This window comes from Salvelinus fontinalis, chromosome 21 (genome assembly GCF_029448725.1).
Source record: "Salvelinus fontinalis isolate EN_2023a chromosome 21, ASM2944872v1, whole genome shotgun sequence".
Taxonomy (NCBI): domain Eukaryota; kingdom Metazoa; phylum Chordata; class Actinopteri; order Salmoniformes; family Salmonidae; genus Salvelinus; species Salvelinus fontinalis.
The window spans coordinates 3,771,710-3,785,111 of record NC_074685.1 but is presented as its reverse complement, the minus strand read 5'-3'; the positions used below and the strand labels follow the sequence as shown (position 1 = coordinate 3,785,111).

At 40.1% G+C, this 13,402-nt stretch overlaps 1 protein-coding gene across 3 annotated transcripts; it reads right to left on the bottom strand.

Annotated features, from left to right (window-relative positions):
• Window positions 1–691: 691 nt before the first annotated feature.
• si:busm1-57f23.1 (uncharacterized protein LOC368621 homolog) lies at window positions 692–12,652 on the bottom strand. 3 transcript variants are annotated; one of them, XM_055873596.1, is made up of 5 exons: window positions 12,479–12,652; window positions 11,938–12,057; window positions 3,976–4,127; window positions 2,502–2,606; window positions 692–1,014 (listed from the first exon to the last, which is right to left on the bottom strand). In XM_055873596.1, the coding sequence occupies exons 2-5, from the start codon at window positions 12,041–12,043 to the stop codon at window positions 928–930; spliced, it is 450 nt and encodes a 149-aa protein (XP_055729571.1). In that variant the 5' UTR covers window positions 12,044–12,057; window positions 12,479–12,652; the 3' UTR covers window positions 692–927. The 3 variants fall into 3 exon arrangements, with proteins under 3 accessions (XP_055729571.1, XP_055729570.1, XP_055729569.1); XM_055873595.1 differs by having other exon boundaries at window positions 11,938–12,099; window positions 12,479–12,651; XM_055873594.1 differs by having other exon boundaries at window positions 11,938–12,078; window positions 12,479–12,650.
• Window positions 12,653–13,402: the final 750 nt, after the last annotated feature.

The window sequence follows — 13,402 nt, the reverse complement described above, 5'->3', positions numbered from 1 at the left end:
TCAGGGGCGAACTCTAGGGAACTATGGCATCTCTGTCCCAGTAGGGAATTATGTCATCTCTGTCCCAGTAGGGAACTCTGTCATCTCTGTCCCAGTAGGGAACTCTGTCATCTCTGTCCCAGTAGGGAACTCTGTCATCTCTGTCCCAGTAGGGAACTCTGTCATCTCTGTCCCAGTAGGGAACTATGTCATCTCTGTCCCAGTAGGGAACTCTGTCATCTCTGTCCCAGTAGGGAACTCTGTCATCTCTGTCCCAGTAGGGAACTATGTCATCTCTGTCCCAGTAGGGAACTATGTCATCTCTGTCCCAGTAGGGAACTATGTCATCTCTGTCCCAGTAGGGAACTATGTCATCTCTGTCCCAGTAGGGAACTCTGTCATCTCTGTCCCAGTAGGGAACTCTGTCATCTCTGTCCCAGTAGGGAACTATGTCATCTCTGTCCCAGTAGGGAACTATGTCATCTCTGTCCCAGTAGGGAACTATGTCATCTCTGTCCCAGTAGGGAACTATGTCATCTCTGTCCCAGTAGGGAACTATGTCATCTCTGTCCCAGTAGGGAACTATGTCTTCTCTGTCCCAGTAGGGAACTATGTCATCTCTGTCCAAGAGTAAAATTATTCTGGTCATCCACTGATAACATTTCCCCCCAAAAATCGTATGATTAAAAACCACAACAAATAGATCCTTAAATAATGTCAGTTGAAATGAGTTTTATTAGAAACAAAATCACAACAAATCCTAAAAGAAATCTATGCAGTTTTGAAAAGTCAAGTCATTCAATGATGAAGCATGTCATTTAGGCGTAACTCTGCAGATAGTCATGTTCAGGAAGTCAGTAGACGGTGACGACTGGTCTGGAGTCAGTGTTACTTATTACAGGAGGAAGAGGACAGATCGTGTAGTTGTTGGTAGAAACAGATCTGGAGTCAGACTTGCTTCTGGCAAGAGGAGGTGGCGATCTCGTGCTTCTCATTACGAGGGTTAAACCACACGTCAAACGTACATGTCAGACGCTGTAAAACAAACAATTACGTCACATTAATGTCAATAAACGGTATAGACACTGTGATCTATGAGGTCAATATTACACGGCGTACTGTATGTATAGCCTGAGTACCAGGACTGTCTGTGCTATTGTTACAAACGTGTCTGGGACATAAACATGGAGTTGAATGATAACACAAACCGTTCTGGTACCCCCAGGTCACTATATGTACTGCACGTTATAAAATGGTCGTTTTTTACTTATGTAAGAATGAGGCTCTAATGGCCCGCTCAGTATCTGCATGAAGTGCTTAAATCTCTCCATTATCAAAGGAAAGAACTGCTAAATCTGGAGCTTTCCAATGCAGAAGCACTTATTTCATAATTACACTTATGTAACATAGTGTCCCACATGGCACCATGTTCCCTAGATAGGGCACTACTCTGGTCAAAAGTAGTGCACGACTCTGGCACTACTCTGGTCAAAAGTAGGGCACTACTCTGGTCAAAAGTAGTGCACGACTCTGGTCAAAAGTAGTGCACTACTCTGGTCAAAAGTAGGGCACTACTCTGGTCAAAAGTAGTGCACGACTCTGGTCAAAAGTAGTGCACGACTCTGGTCAAAAGTAGTGCACGACTCTGGTCAAAAGTAGGGCACTACTCTGGTCAAAAGTAGGGCACTACTCTGGTCAAAAGTAGTGCACTACTCTGGTCAAAAGTAGTGCACTACTCTGGTCAAAAGTAGTGCACTACTCTGGTCAAAAGTAGTGCACTACTCTGGTCAAAAGAAGTGCACTACTCTGGTCAAAAGAAGTGCACTACTCTGGTCAAAAGAAGTGCACTACTCTGGTCAATAGAAGTGCACTACTCTAGTCAAAAGTAGTGCACTACTCTGGTCAAAAGTAGTGCACTACTCTGGTCAAAAGTAGTGCACTACTCTGGTCAAAAGTAGTGCACTACTCTGGTCAAAAGTAGTGCACAACTCTGGTCAAAAGAAGTGCACTACTCTGGTCAAAAGAAGTGCACTACTCTGGTCAAAAGAAGTGCACTACTCTGGTCAATAGAAGTGCACTACTCTGGTCAATAGTAGTGCACTACTCTGGTCAATAGAAGTGCACTACTCTGGTCAATAGTAGTGCACTACTCTGGTCAAAAGTAGTGCACTACTCTGGTCAAAAGTAGTGCACTACTCTGGTCAATAGAAGTGCACTACTCTGGTCAATAGTAGTGCACTACTCTGGTCAATAGTAGTGCACTACTCTGGTCAATAGTAGTGCACTACTCTGGTCAAAAGTAGTGCACTACTCTGGTCAAACGTAGTGCACTACTCTGGTCAAAAGTAGTGCACAACTCTGGTCAATAGTAGGGCACTACTCTGGTCAATAGTAGTGCACTATATAGGGAATAGGGTGCCTTGTGGGACATACATCCAGTTTCTGAGTCACATACACTATATCTGTATTCTCTGCTCTGTATATCCATGAGCATCAGAAAACACAGTGTTTATAAAAGTCACCTTCTTCCCCAGAACACAGGACTCCACATCTGAGTCGTGCTCTGTCTTGAGGCACTTGGTCTTCCCGATGACCACCTCGAGCCTGTAGTTGATCATGTTAGTCACCTGTTTGGGTCATATGAAGGAGAGCATTATAAATAAACAACCACACAATCTGCTTTTTAGTTGAATAAATTAACTCATCATGAGAGATGTTTGTACAATTAATTTAATTTCATGTTATGCACTTCTATAGGGGACCATATAGGATGTAGTCTAGAGGTAATAGGGGACCATTTAGGATGTAGTCTAGAGGTAATAGGGGACCATTTAGGATGTAGTCTAGAGGTAATAGGGGACCATTCAGGATGTAGTCTAGAGGTAATAGGGGACCATTCAGGATGTAGTCTAGAGGTAATAGGGGACCATTCAGGATGTAGTCTAGAGGTAATAGGGGACCATTCAGGATGTAGTCTAGAGGTAATAGGGGACCATGTAGTCTAGAGGTAATAGGGGACCATTCAGGATGTAGTCTAGAGGTAATAGGGGACCATTTAGGATGTAGTCTAGAGGTAATAGGGGACCATTTAGGATGTAGTCTAGAGGTAATAGGGGACCATTCAGGATGTAGTCTAGAGGTAATAGGGGACCATTTAGGATACAGCCTAGAGGTAATAGGGGACCATTCAGGATGTAGTCTAGAGGTAATAGGGGACCATTTAGGATGTAGTCTAGAGGTAATAGGGGACCATTTAGGATGTAGTCTAGAGGTAATAGGGGACCATTTAGGATGTAGTCTAGAGGTAATAGGGGACCATTCAGGATGTAGTCTAGAGGTAATAGGGGACCATTTAGGATACAGCCTAGAGGTAATAGGGGACCATTCAGGATGTAGTCTAGAGGTAATAGGGGACCATTTAGGATGTAGTCTAGAGGTAATAGGGGACCATTCAGGATGTAGTCTAGAGGTAATAGGGGACCATTTAGGATGTAGTCTAGAAGTAATAGGGGACCATTCAGGATGTAGTCTAAAGGTAATAGGGGACCATTCAGGATGTAGTCTAGAGGTAATAGGGGACCATTTAGGATGTAGTCTAGAGGTAATAGGGGACCATTTAGGATGTAGTCTAGAGGTAATAGGGGACCATGTAGTCTAGAGGTAATAGGGGACCATTTAGGATGTAGTCTAGAGGTAATAGGGGACCATTTAGGATGTAGTCTAGAGGTAATAGGGGACCATTCAGGATGTAGTCTAGAGGTAATAGGGGACGATTTAGGATGTAGTCTAGAGGTAATAGGGGACCATTCAGGATGTAGTCTAGAGGTAATAGGGGACCATTTAGGATGTAGTCTAGAGGTAATAGGGGACCATTCAGGATGTAGTCTAGAGGTAATAGGGGACCATTCAGGATGTAGTCTAGAGGTAATAGGGGACCATTCAGGATACACCATAGAGGTAATAGGGGACCATTTGGATCCTAGATTATACTGTCACCTGAGTCTCAGCAGAGATGACATTGATCAGTCTGAAGAATTTCCTGGCATTAGACTGGACGTTAAAGTTGTCCACAGCAGCTTTAGCAGCGGTCTGCACCTCTAGGCTCTCTGGGTCTCTGCTGAACCAGCCACCCAGAAGCTGGATGTTCTCTACAACCACAACACTCAGTTATATTGGAGCTGAACAGAGGAGAGGAACTCTTTGAGAGGGACAACACCCACATGTCTAGTAGCAAGTGGAACAGAGTCACCGCGCTAACTGAACGCTATTGCTCAATCCGGAAGAGGTGTGTTGGGGGGTGGACCGATAGCGGACCGTTATACAGAGGCTATAATCACGAAAGGACTAGTAAAGGGTTAGTACTACTCTAATACAGGACTAGTAAAGGGTTAGTACTACTCTAATACAGGACTAGTAAAGGGTTAGTACTACTCTAATACAGGACTAGTAAAGGGTTAGTACTACTCTAATACAGGACTAGTAAAGGGTTAGGGTTAGTACTACTCTAATACAGGACTAGTAAAGGGGTAGTACTACTCTAATACAGGACTAGTAAAGGGTTAGTACTACTCCAATACAGGACTAGTAAAGGGTTAGTACTACTCTAATACAGGACTAGTAAAGGGTTAGTACTACTCTAATACAGGACTAGTAAAGGGTTAGTACTACTCTAATACAGGACTAGTAAAGGGTTAGTACTACTCTAATACAGGACTAGTAAAGGGTTAGTACTACTCTAACACAGGACTAGTAAAGGGTTAGTACTACTCTAATACAGGACTAGTAAAGGGTTAGTACTACTCTAATACAGGACTAGTAAAGGGTTAGTACTACTCTAATACAGGACTAGTAAAGGGTTAGTACTACTCTAATACAGGACTAGTAAAGGGTTAGTACTACTCTAATACAGGACTAGTAAAGGGTTAGTACTACTCTAATACAGGACTAGTAAAGGGTTAGTACTAATCTAATACAGGACTAGTAAAGGGTTAGTACTACTCTAATACAGGACTAGTAAAGGGTTAGTACTACTTTAATACAGGACTAGTAAAGGGTTAGTACTACTCTAATACAGGACTAGTAAAGGGTTAGTACTACTCTAATACAGGACTAGTAAAGGGTTAGTACTACTCCAATACAGGACTAGTAAAGGGTTAGTACTACTCTAATACAGGACTAGTAAAGGGTTAGTACTACTCTAATACAGGACTAGTAAAGGGTTAGTACTACTCTAATACAGGACTAGTAAAGGGTTAGTACTACTCTAATACAGGACTAGTAAAGGGTTAGTACTACTCTAATACAGGACTAGTAAAGGGTTAGTACTACTCTAATACAGGACTAGTAAAGGGTTAGTACTACTCTAATACAGGACTAGTAAAGGGTTAGTACTACTCTAATACAGGACTAGTAAAGGGTTAGTACTACTCTAATACAGGACTAGTAAAGGGTTAGTACTACTCTAATACAGGACTAGTAAAGGGTTAGTACTACTCTAATACAGGACTAGTAAAGGGTTAGTACTACTCTAATACAGGACTAGTAAAGGGTTAGTACTACTCTAATACAGGACTAGTAAAGGGTTAGTACTACTCTAATACAGGACTAGTAAAGGGTTAGTACTACTCTAATACAGGACTAGTAAAGGGTTAGTACTACTCTAATACAGGACTAGTAAAGGGTTAGTACTACTCTAATACAGGACTAGTAAAGGGTTAGTACTACTCTAATACAGGACTAGTAAAGGGTTAGTACTACTCTAATACAGGACTAGTAAAGGGTTAGTCCTACTCTAATACAGGACTAGTAAAGGGTTAGTACTACTCTAATACAGGACTAGTAAAGGGTTAGTACTACTCTAATACAGGACTAGTAAAGGGTTAGTACTACTCTAATACAGGACTAGTAAAGGGTTAGTACTACTCTAATACAGGACTAGTAAAGGGTTAGTACTACTCTAATACAGGACTAGTAAAGGGTTAGTACTACTCTAATACAGGACTAGTAAAGGGTTAGTACTACTCTAATACAGGACTAGTAAAGGGTTAGTACTACTCTAATACAGGACTAGTAAAGGGTTAGTACTACTCTAATACAGGACTAGTAAAGGGTTAGTACTACGCTAATACAGGACTAGTAAAGGGTTAGTACTACTCTAATACAGGACTAGTAAAGGGTTAGTACTACTCTAATACAGGACTAGTAAAGGGTTAGTACTACTCTAATACAGGACTAGTAAAGGGTTAGTACTACTCTAATACAGGACTAGTAAAGGGTTAGTACTACTCTAATACAGGACTAGTAAAGGGTTAGTACTACTCTAATACAGGACTAGTAAAGGGTTAGTACTACTCTAATACAGGACTAGTAAAGGGTTAGTACTACTCTAATACAGGACTAGTAAAGGGTTAGTACTACTCTAATACAGGACTAGTAAAGGGTTAGTACTACTCTAATACAGGACTAGTAAAGGGTTAGTACTACTCTAATACAGGACTAGTAAAGGGTTAGTACTACTCTAATACAGGACTAGTAAAGAGTTAGTACTACTCTAATACAGGACTAGTAAAGGGTTAGTACTACTCTAATACAGGACTAGTAAAGGGTTAGTACTACTCTAATACAGGACTAGTAAAGGGTTAGTACTACTCTAATACAGGACTAGTAAAGGGTTAGTACTACTCTAATACAGGACTAGTAAAGGGTTAGGGTTAGTACTACTCTAATACAGGACTAGTAAAGGGTTAGTACTACTCTAATACAGGACTAGTAAAGGGTTAGTACTACTCCAATACAGGACTAGTAAAGGGTTAGTCCTACTCTAATACAGGACTAGTAAAGGGTTAGTACTACTCTAATACAGGACTAGTAAAGGGTTAGTACTACTCTAATACAGGACTAGTAAAGGGTTAGTACTACTCTAATACAGGACTAGTAAAGGGTTAGTACTACTCTAATACAGGACTAGTAAAGGGTTAGTACTACTCTAATACAGGACTAGTAAAGGGTTAGGGTTAGTACTACTTTAATACAGGACTAGTAAAGGGTTAGTACTACTCTAATACAGGACTAGTAAAGGGTTAGTACTACTCTAATACAGGACTAGTAAAGGGTTAGTACTACTCTAATACAGGACTAGTAAAGGGTTAGTACTACTCTAATACAGGACTAGTAAAGGGTTAGTACTACTCTAATACAGGACTAGTAAAGGGTTAGTACTACTCTAATACAGGACTAGTAAAGGGTTAGTACTACTCTAATACAGGACTAGTAAAGGGTTAGTACTACTCTAATACAGGACTAGTAAAGGGTTAGTACTACTCTAATACAGGACTAGTAAAGGGTTAGGGTTAGTACTACTTTAATACAGGACTAGTAAAGGGTTAGTACTACTCTAATACAGGACTAGTAAAGGGTTAGTACTACTTTAATACAGGACTAGTAAAGGGTTAGTACGACTCTAATACAGGACTAGTAAAGGGTTAGTACTACTCTAATACAGGACTAGTAAAGGGTTAGTACTACTCTAATACAGGACTAGTAAAGGGTTAGTACTACTCTAATACAGGACTAGTAAAGGGTTAGTACTACTCTAATACAGGACTAGTAAAGGGTTAGTACTACTCTAATACAGGACTAGTAAAGGGTTAGTACTACTTTAATACAGGACTAGTAAAGGGTTAGTACTACTCTAATACAGGACTAGTAAAGGGTTAGTACTACTCTAATACAGGACTAGTAAAGGGTTAGTACTACTCTAATACAGGACTAGTAAAGGGTTAGTACTACTCTAATACAGGACTAGTAAAGGGTTAGTACTACTCTAATACAGGACTAGTAAAGGGTTAGTACTACTCTAATACAGGACTAGTAAAGGGTTAGTACTACTCTAATACAGGACTAGTAAAGGGTTAGTACTACTCTAATACAGGACTAGTAAAGGGTTAGTACTACTCTAATACAGGACTAGTAAAGGGTTAGTACTACTCTAATACAGGACTAGTAAAGGGTTAGTACTACTCTAATACAGGACTAGTAAAGGGTTAGTACTACTCTAATACAGGACTAGTAAAGGGTTAGTACTACTCTAATACAGGACTAGTAAAGGGTTAGTACTACTCTAATACAGGACTAGTAAAGGGTTAGTACTACTCTAATACAGGACTAGTAAAGGGTTAGTACTACTCTAATACAGGACTAGTAAAGAGTTAGTACTACTCTAATACAGGACTAGTAAAGGGTTAGTACTACTCTAATACAGGACTAGTAAAGGGTTAGTACTACTCTAATACAGGACTAGTAAAGGGTTAGTACTACTCTAATACAGGACTAGTAAAGGGTTAGTACTACTCTAATACAGGACTAGTAAAGGGTTAGGGTTAGTACTACTCTAATACAGGACTAGTAAAGGGTTAGTACTACTCTAATACAGGACTAGTAAAGGGTTAGTACTACTCCAATACAGGACTAGTAAAGGGTTAGTCCTACTCTAATACAGGACTAGTAAAGGTTTAGTACTACTCTAATACAGGACTAGTAAAGGGTTAGTACTACTCTAATACAGGACTAGTAAAGGGTTAGTACTACTCTAATACAGGACTAGTAAAGGGTTAGTACTACTCTAATACAGGACTAGTAAAGGGTTAGTACTACTCTAATACAGGACTAGTAAAGGGTTAGGGTTAGTACTACTTTAATACAGGACTAGTAAAGGGTTAGTACTACTCTAATACAGGACTAGTAAAGGGTTAGTACTACTCTAATACAGGACTAGTAAAGGGTTAGTACTACTCTAATACAGGACTAGTAAAGGGTTAGTACTACTCTAATACAGGACTAGTAAAGGGTTAGTACTACTCTAATACAGGACTAGTAAAGGGTTAGTACTACTCTAATACAGGACTAGTAAAGGGTTAGTACTACTCTAATACAGGACTAGTAAAGGGTTAGTACTACTCTAATACAGGACTAGTAAAGGGTTAGTACTACTCTAATACAGGACTAGTAAAGGGTTAGGGTTAGTACTACTTTAATACAGGACTAGTAAAGGGTTAGTACTACTCTAATACAGGACTAGTAAAGGGTTAGTACTACTTTAATACAGGACTAGTAAAGGGTTAGTACGACTCTAATACAGGACTAGTAAAGGGTTAGTACTACTCTAATACAGGACTAGTAAAGGGTTAGTACTACTCTAATACAGGACTAGTAAAGGGTTAGTACTACTCTAATACAGGACTAGTAAAGGGTTAGTACTACTCTAATACAGGACTAGTAAAGGGTTAGTACTACTCTAATACAGGACTAGTAAAGGGTTAGTACTACTTTAATACAGGACTAGTAAAGGGTTAGTACTACTCTAATACAGGACTAGTAAAGGGTTAGTACTACTCTAATACAGGACTAGTAAAGGGTTAGTACTACTCTAATACAGGACTAGTAAAGGGTTAGTACTACTCTAATACAGGACTAGTAAAGGGTTAGTACTACTCTAATACAGGACTAGTAAAGGGTTAGTACTACTCTAATACAGGACTAGTAAAGGGTTAGTACTACTCTAATACAGGACTAGTAAAGGGTTAGTACTACTCTAATACAGGACTAGTAAAGGGTTAGTACTACTCTAATACAGGACTAGTAAAGGGTTAGTACTACTCTAATACAGGACTAGTAAAGGGTTAGTACTACTCTAATACAGGACTAGTAAAGGGTTAGTACTACTCTAATACAGGACTAGTAAAGGGTTAGTACTACTCTAATACAGGACTAGTAAAGGGTTAGTACTACTCTAATACAGGACTAGTAAAGGGTTAGTACTACTCTAATACAGGACTAGTAAAGGGTTAGGGTTAGTACTACTCTAACACAGGACTAGTAAAGGGTTAGTACTACTCTAATACAGGACTAGTAAAGGGTTAGTACTACTCTAATACAGGACTAGTAAAGGGTTAGGGTTAGTACTACTCCAATACAGGACTAGTAAAGGGTTAGTACTACTTTAATAAAGGACTAGTAAAGGGTTAGTACTACTCTAATACAGGACTAGTAAAGGGTTAGTACTACTCTAATACAGGACTAGTAAAGAGTTAGTACTACTCTAATACAGGACTAGTAAAGGGTTAGTACTACTCTAATACAGGACTAGTAAAGGGTTAGTACTACTCTAATACAGGACTAGTAAAGGGTTAGTACTACTCTAATACAGGACTAGTAAAGGGTTAGTACTACTCTAATACAGGACTAGTAAAGGGTTAGTACTACTCTAATACAGGACTAGTAAAGTGTTAGTACTACAGGACTAGTAAAGGGTTAGTACTACTCCAATACAGGACTAGTAAAGGGTTAGTACTACTCTAATACAGGACTAGTAAAGGGTTAGTACTACTCTAATACAGGACTAGTAAAGGGTTAGTACTACTCTAATACAGGACTAGTAAAGGGTTAGTACTACTCTAATACAGAACTAGTAAAGGGTTAGTACTACTCTAATACAGGACTAGTAAAGGGTTAATACTACTCTAATACAGGACTAGTAAAGGGTTAGTACTACTCTAATACAGGACTAGTAAAGGGTTAGTACTACTCTAATACAGGACTAGTAAAGGGTTAGTACTACTCTAATACAGGACTAGTAAAGGGTTAGTACTACTCTAATACAGGACTAATAAAGGGGTAGTACTACTCTAATACAGGACTAGTAAAGGGTTAGTACTACTCTAATACAGGACTAGTAAAGGGTTAGGGTTAGTACTACTCTAATACAGGACTAGTAAAGGGTTAGTACTACTCTAATACAGGACTAGTAAAGGGTTAGTACTACTCTAATACAGGACTAGTAAAGGGTTAGTACTACTCTAATACAGGACTAGTAAAGGGTAAGGGTTAGTACTACTTTAATACAGGACTGGTAACTGCCCAGTGTACTAGTTGTTTTTTAAATGTAGATTGTTTTAATCCAGCACTCTCAGAACCCCTTCTTCCCAAGGCTATGGTATTGCCTCCTTCTTTTTCCCTGTCCCTCACTGGGCTCGAACCAAGGATCTTCTGTCACGCAAACACATGTGACTGCCCGTTTGACATCATAGTCAATTACACACTAAAGAAAAGGTAACACTTGGAAAGCGTGACTGGAGACATTTCAAGCTGGGCAGTGAGGTTAGGAAGCTATGTCCTGTACTGAAGGCTCCCCCATCAGCAGGAGCAGTAAAAACAGAACAGTAACACAACTCTGACTCATAGGAACCAGGGAGCTGACTGGGCAGCATGGCGTCAATATTGTGGTAAAAAAAAGGAAAAATAAAAAGCCGCAAATTGAGTCACTCCTGCCTTCTGCCCAACTCAACATATGACATCAACTGCTCTGACTCCAAGACTCATCAACGTCTAGACAACAGACATGGGTTTTTTAAACAGTTTAAAATGCCATTTGGAGATTCAAGTAAAATATTAACGTGGCCAAAAATGTATGTGCCAATTGTTTGGATTGTTTAAGAAAAATGTAAAGTCCAAATTGGCACCAATCCTGGATTTCCCCATTAAATGTTTCACGTCCACCAGAGCAAGCAGACATTTAACACACTATGTCTTGTTAGTTCTGTTGACATCAATATGGTTAATTAATCTTCAAAATGAACTGGGTTAGGATTAAGGTTTTGAACCATTTCATGTTTTCCCTGTTTGGGGTTAATTAGTAAAGTACACAATCATTTCAATGTCAAGTTTGTAGTTACATTTCCTACAGCATCATTCATAACACACATTGGTACAATGTCAGACACGATCACAACACACTAAAATACATTACACAGCTGAGTTTATCACAAACAAAAAGCAACAACTTTGGATTGGATGCAGAATTATCTGAAAATGGAATCTAGTCCACAGTAGGACCAGTTAGTGAACAGGCATTAACTGAGGTAAGGAACAGTAAGGTAAGATAAGCTAGTCCACAGGACTTACTCGCTGTGATGGGTTCCTCCTGTATGGGTTGAGGCTGCTCTTGTCCCTGGGCCACCAGGTAGAGAGTTGAGACCAGAGACAACAAGGGCAACAACTGGGGAGCCATGGTGTTATCGTATCCTGGGGAGTTAGAAGAGTATCCTGGGGAGTTAGAAGAGTATCCTTGGCTGTTAGATGAAGCTGTTATAGCTCTCCGAAAGATAGACAGAGAGACACAGAGATAGAGAGAAACACAGAGACAGAGAGAGACACAGAGACAGAGAGAAACACAGAGACACGGAGACAGAGAGACACAGAGAGACACGGAGACAGAGAGAGACACAGAGACAGAGAGAAACACAGAGACAGAGAGACACGGAGACAGAGAGACACAGAGACAGAGAGAGACACAGAGACACGGAGACAGAGAGAGACACAGAGACACGGAGACAGAGAGAGACACAGAGAAACGGAGACAGAGAGACAGAGAGAGAGAGAGACAGAGAGAGACACAGAGACAGAGAGACACAGAGAGACACAGAGAGACAGAGAGAAATATTACCCGTAGCTTTCCTCTGTGGTCTGAGTCAGTTGCTGTTGAATGAGAGAAAGGTTCTGTATTTAGGCGGTGGAATGTTTAACCAGCCAGTTAAGTCCACACCCTCTTCCTGGCAGTAACAGCAGTAAGAGCTGAGCAGTCAGTCAGCAGGCCTTTAATATAGATGACTGAGTACTGGGCATTGGGTGGGTATTATGCCAGTCAGCAGGACTTTAATATAGATGACTGGGCATTGGGTGGATGGGTATTGTGTGGGTGTGTGTATTGTGTGGGTGTGTGTATTTTGTGTGCGTAGGGATGTGTGTGTGTGTTGGGGTTTTCAAAAGGTGTGGATGTTTCTATGTGAACCTAAATCACATTGTATTTGTCACATGCACCGAATACAACAGACTTTACCATCACGGACTGACGAGCCCTTCCCAACGATGCAGAGTCTAAATATATAACAAATAAATAGTGACACACCCCACATTCCCCCATGCTGTTCTTTATGTTCTGCTGTAGGTGACAGGGCAACATCAAACTGGTTGTATCACAAAGCATGATCAAATTCATTAGCCAGCAACAGTAATTGAGAAACATTGAGATATAGTTTGAGCGATTATTTGGGGTCAAATTAACCAGGTATCTACCTTTGATAAGCTAGGTAGCTTGCTAGCTCGTTAGCTCCCAAGTTTTTCTAAACTAATATCTGACTAACTCAGAAATATGAAATTATTTCTGAATGAAAGTTAACTGGTTAGTGCATTAGGCAGGCTAGCTATCCCCAGGTAGATAATGCTTTGTGACATTATGCTAGCTATCTAACCCCAGTTAGATAATGCTCTGTGACATTTGGCTAGCTAGCTATCCCCAGTTAGATAATGCTTTGTGACATTACGTTAGCTAGCTATCCCCAGTTAGATAATACTTTGTGGCACTATGCTA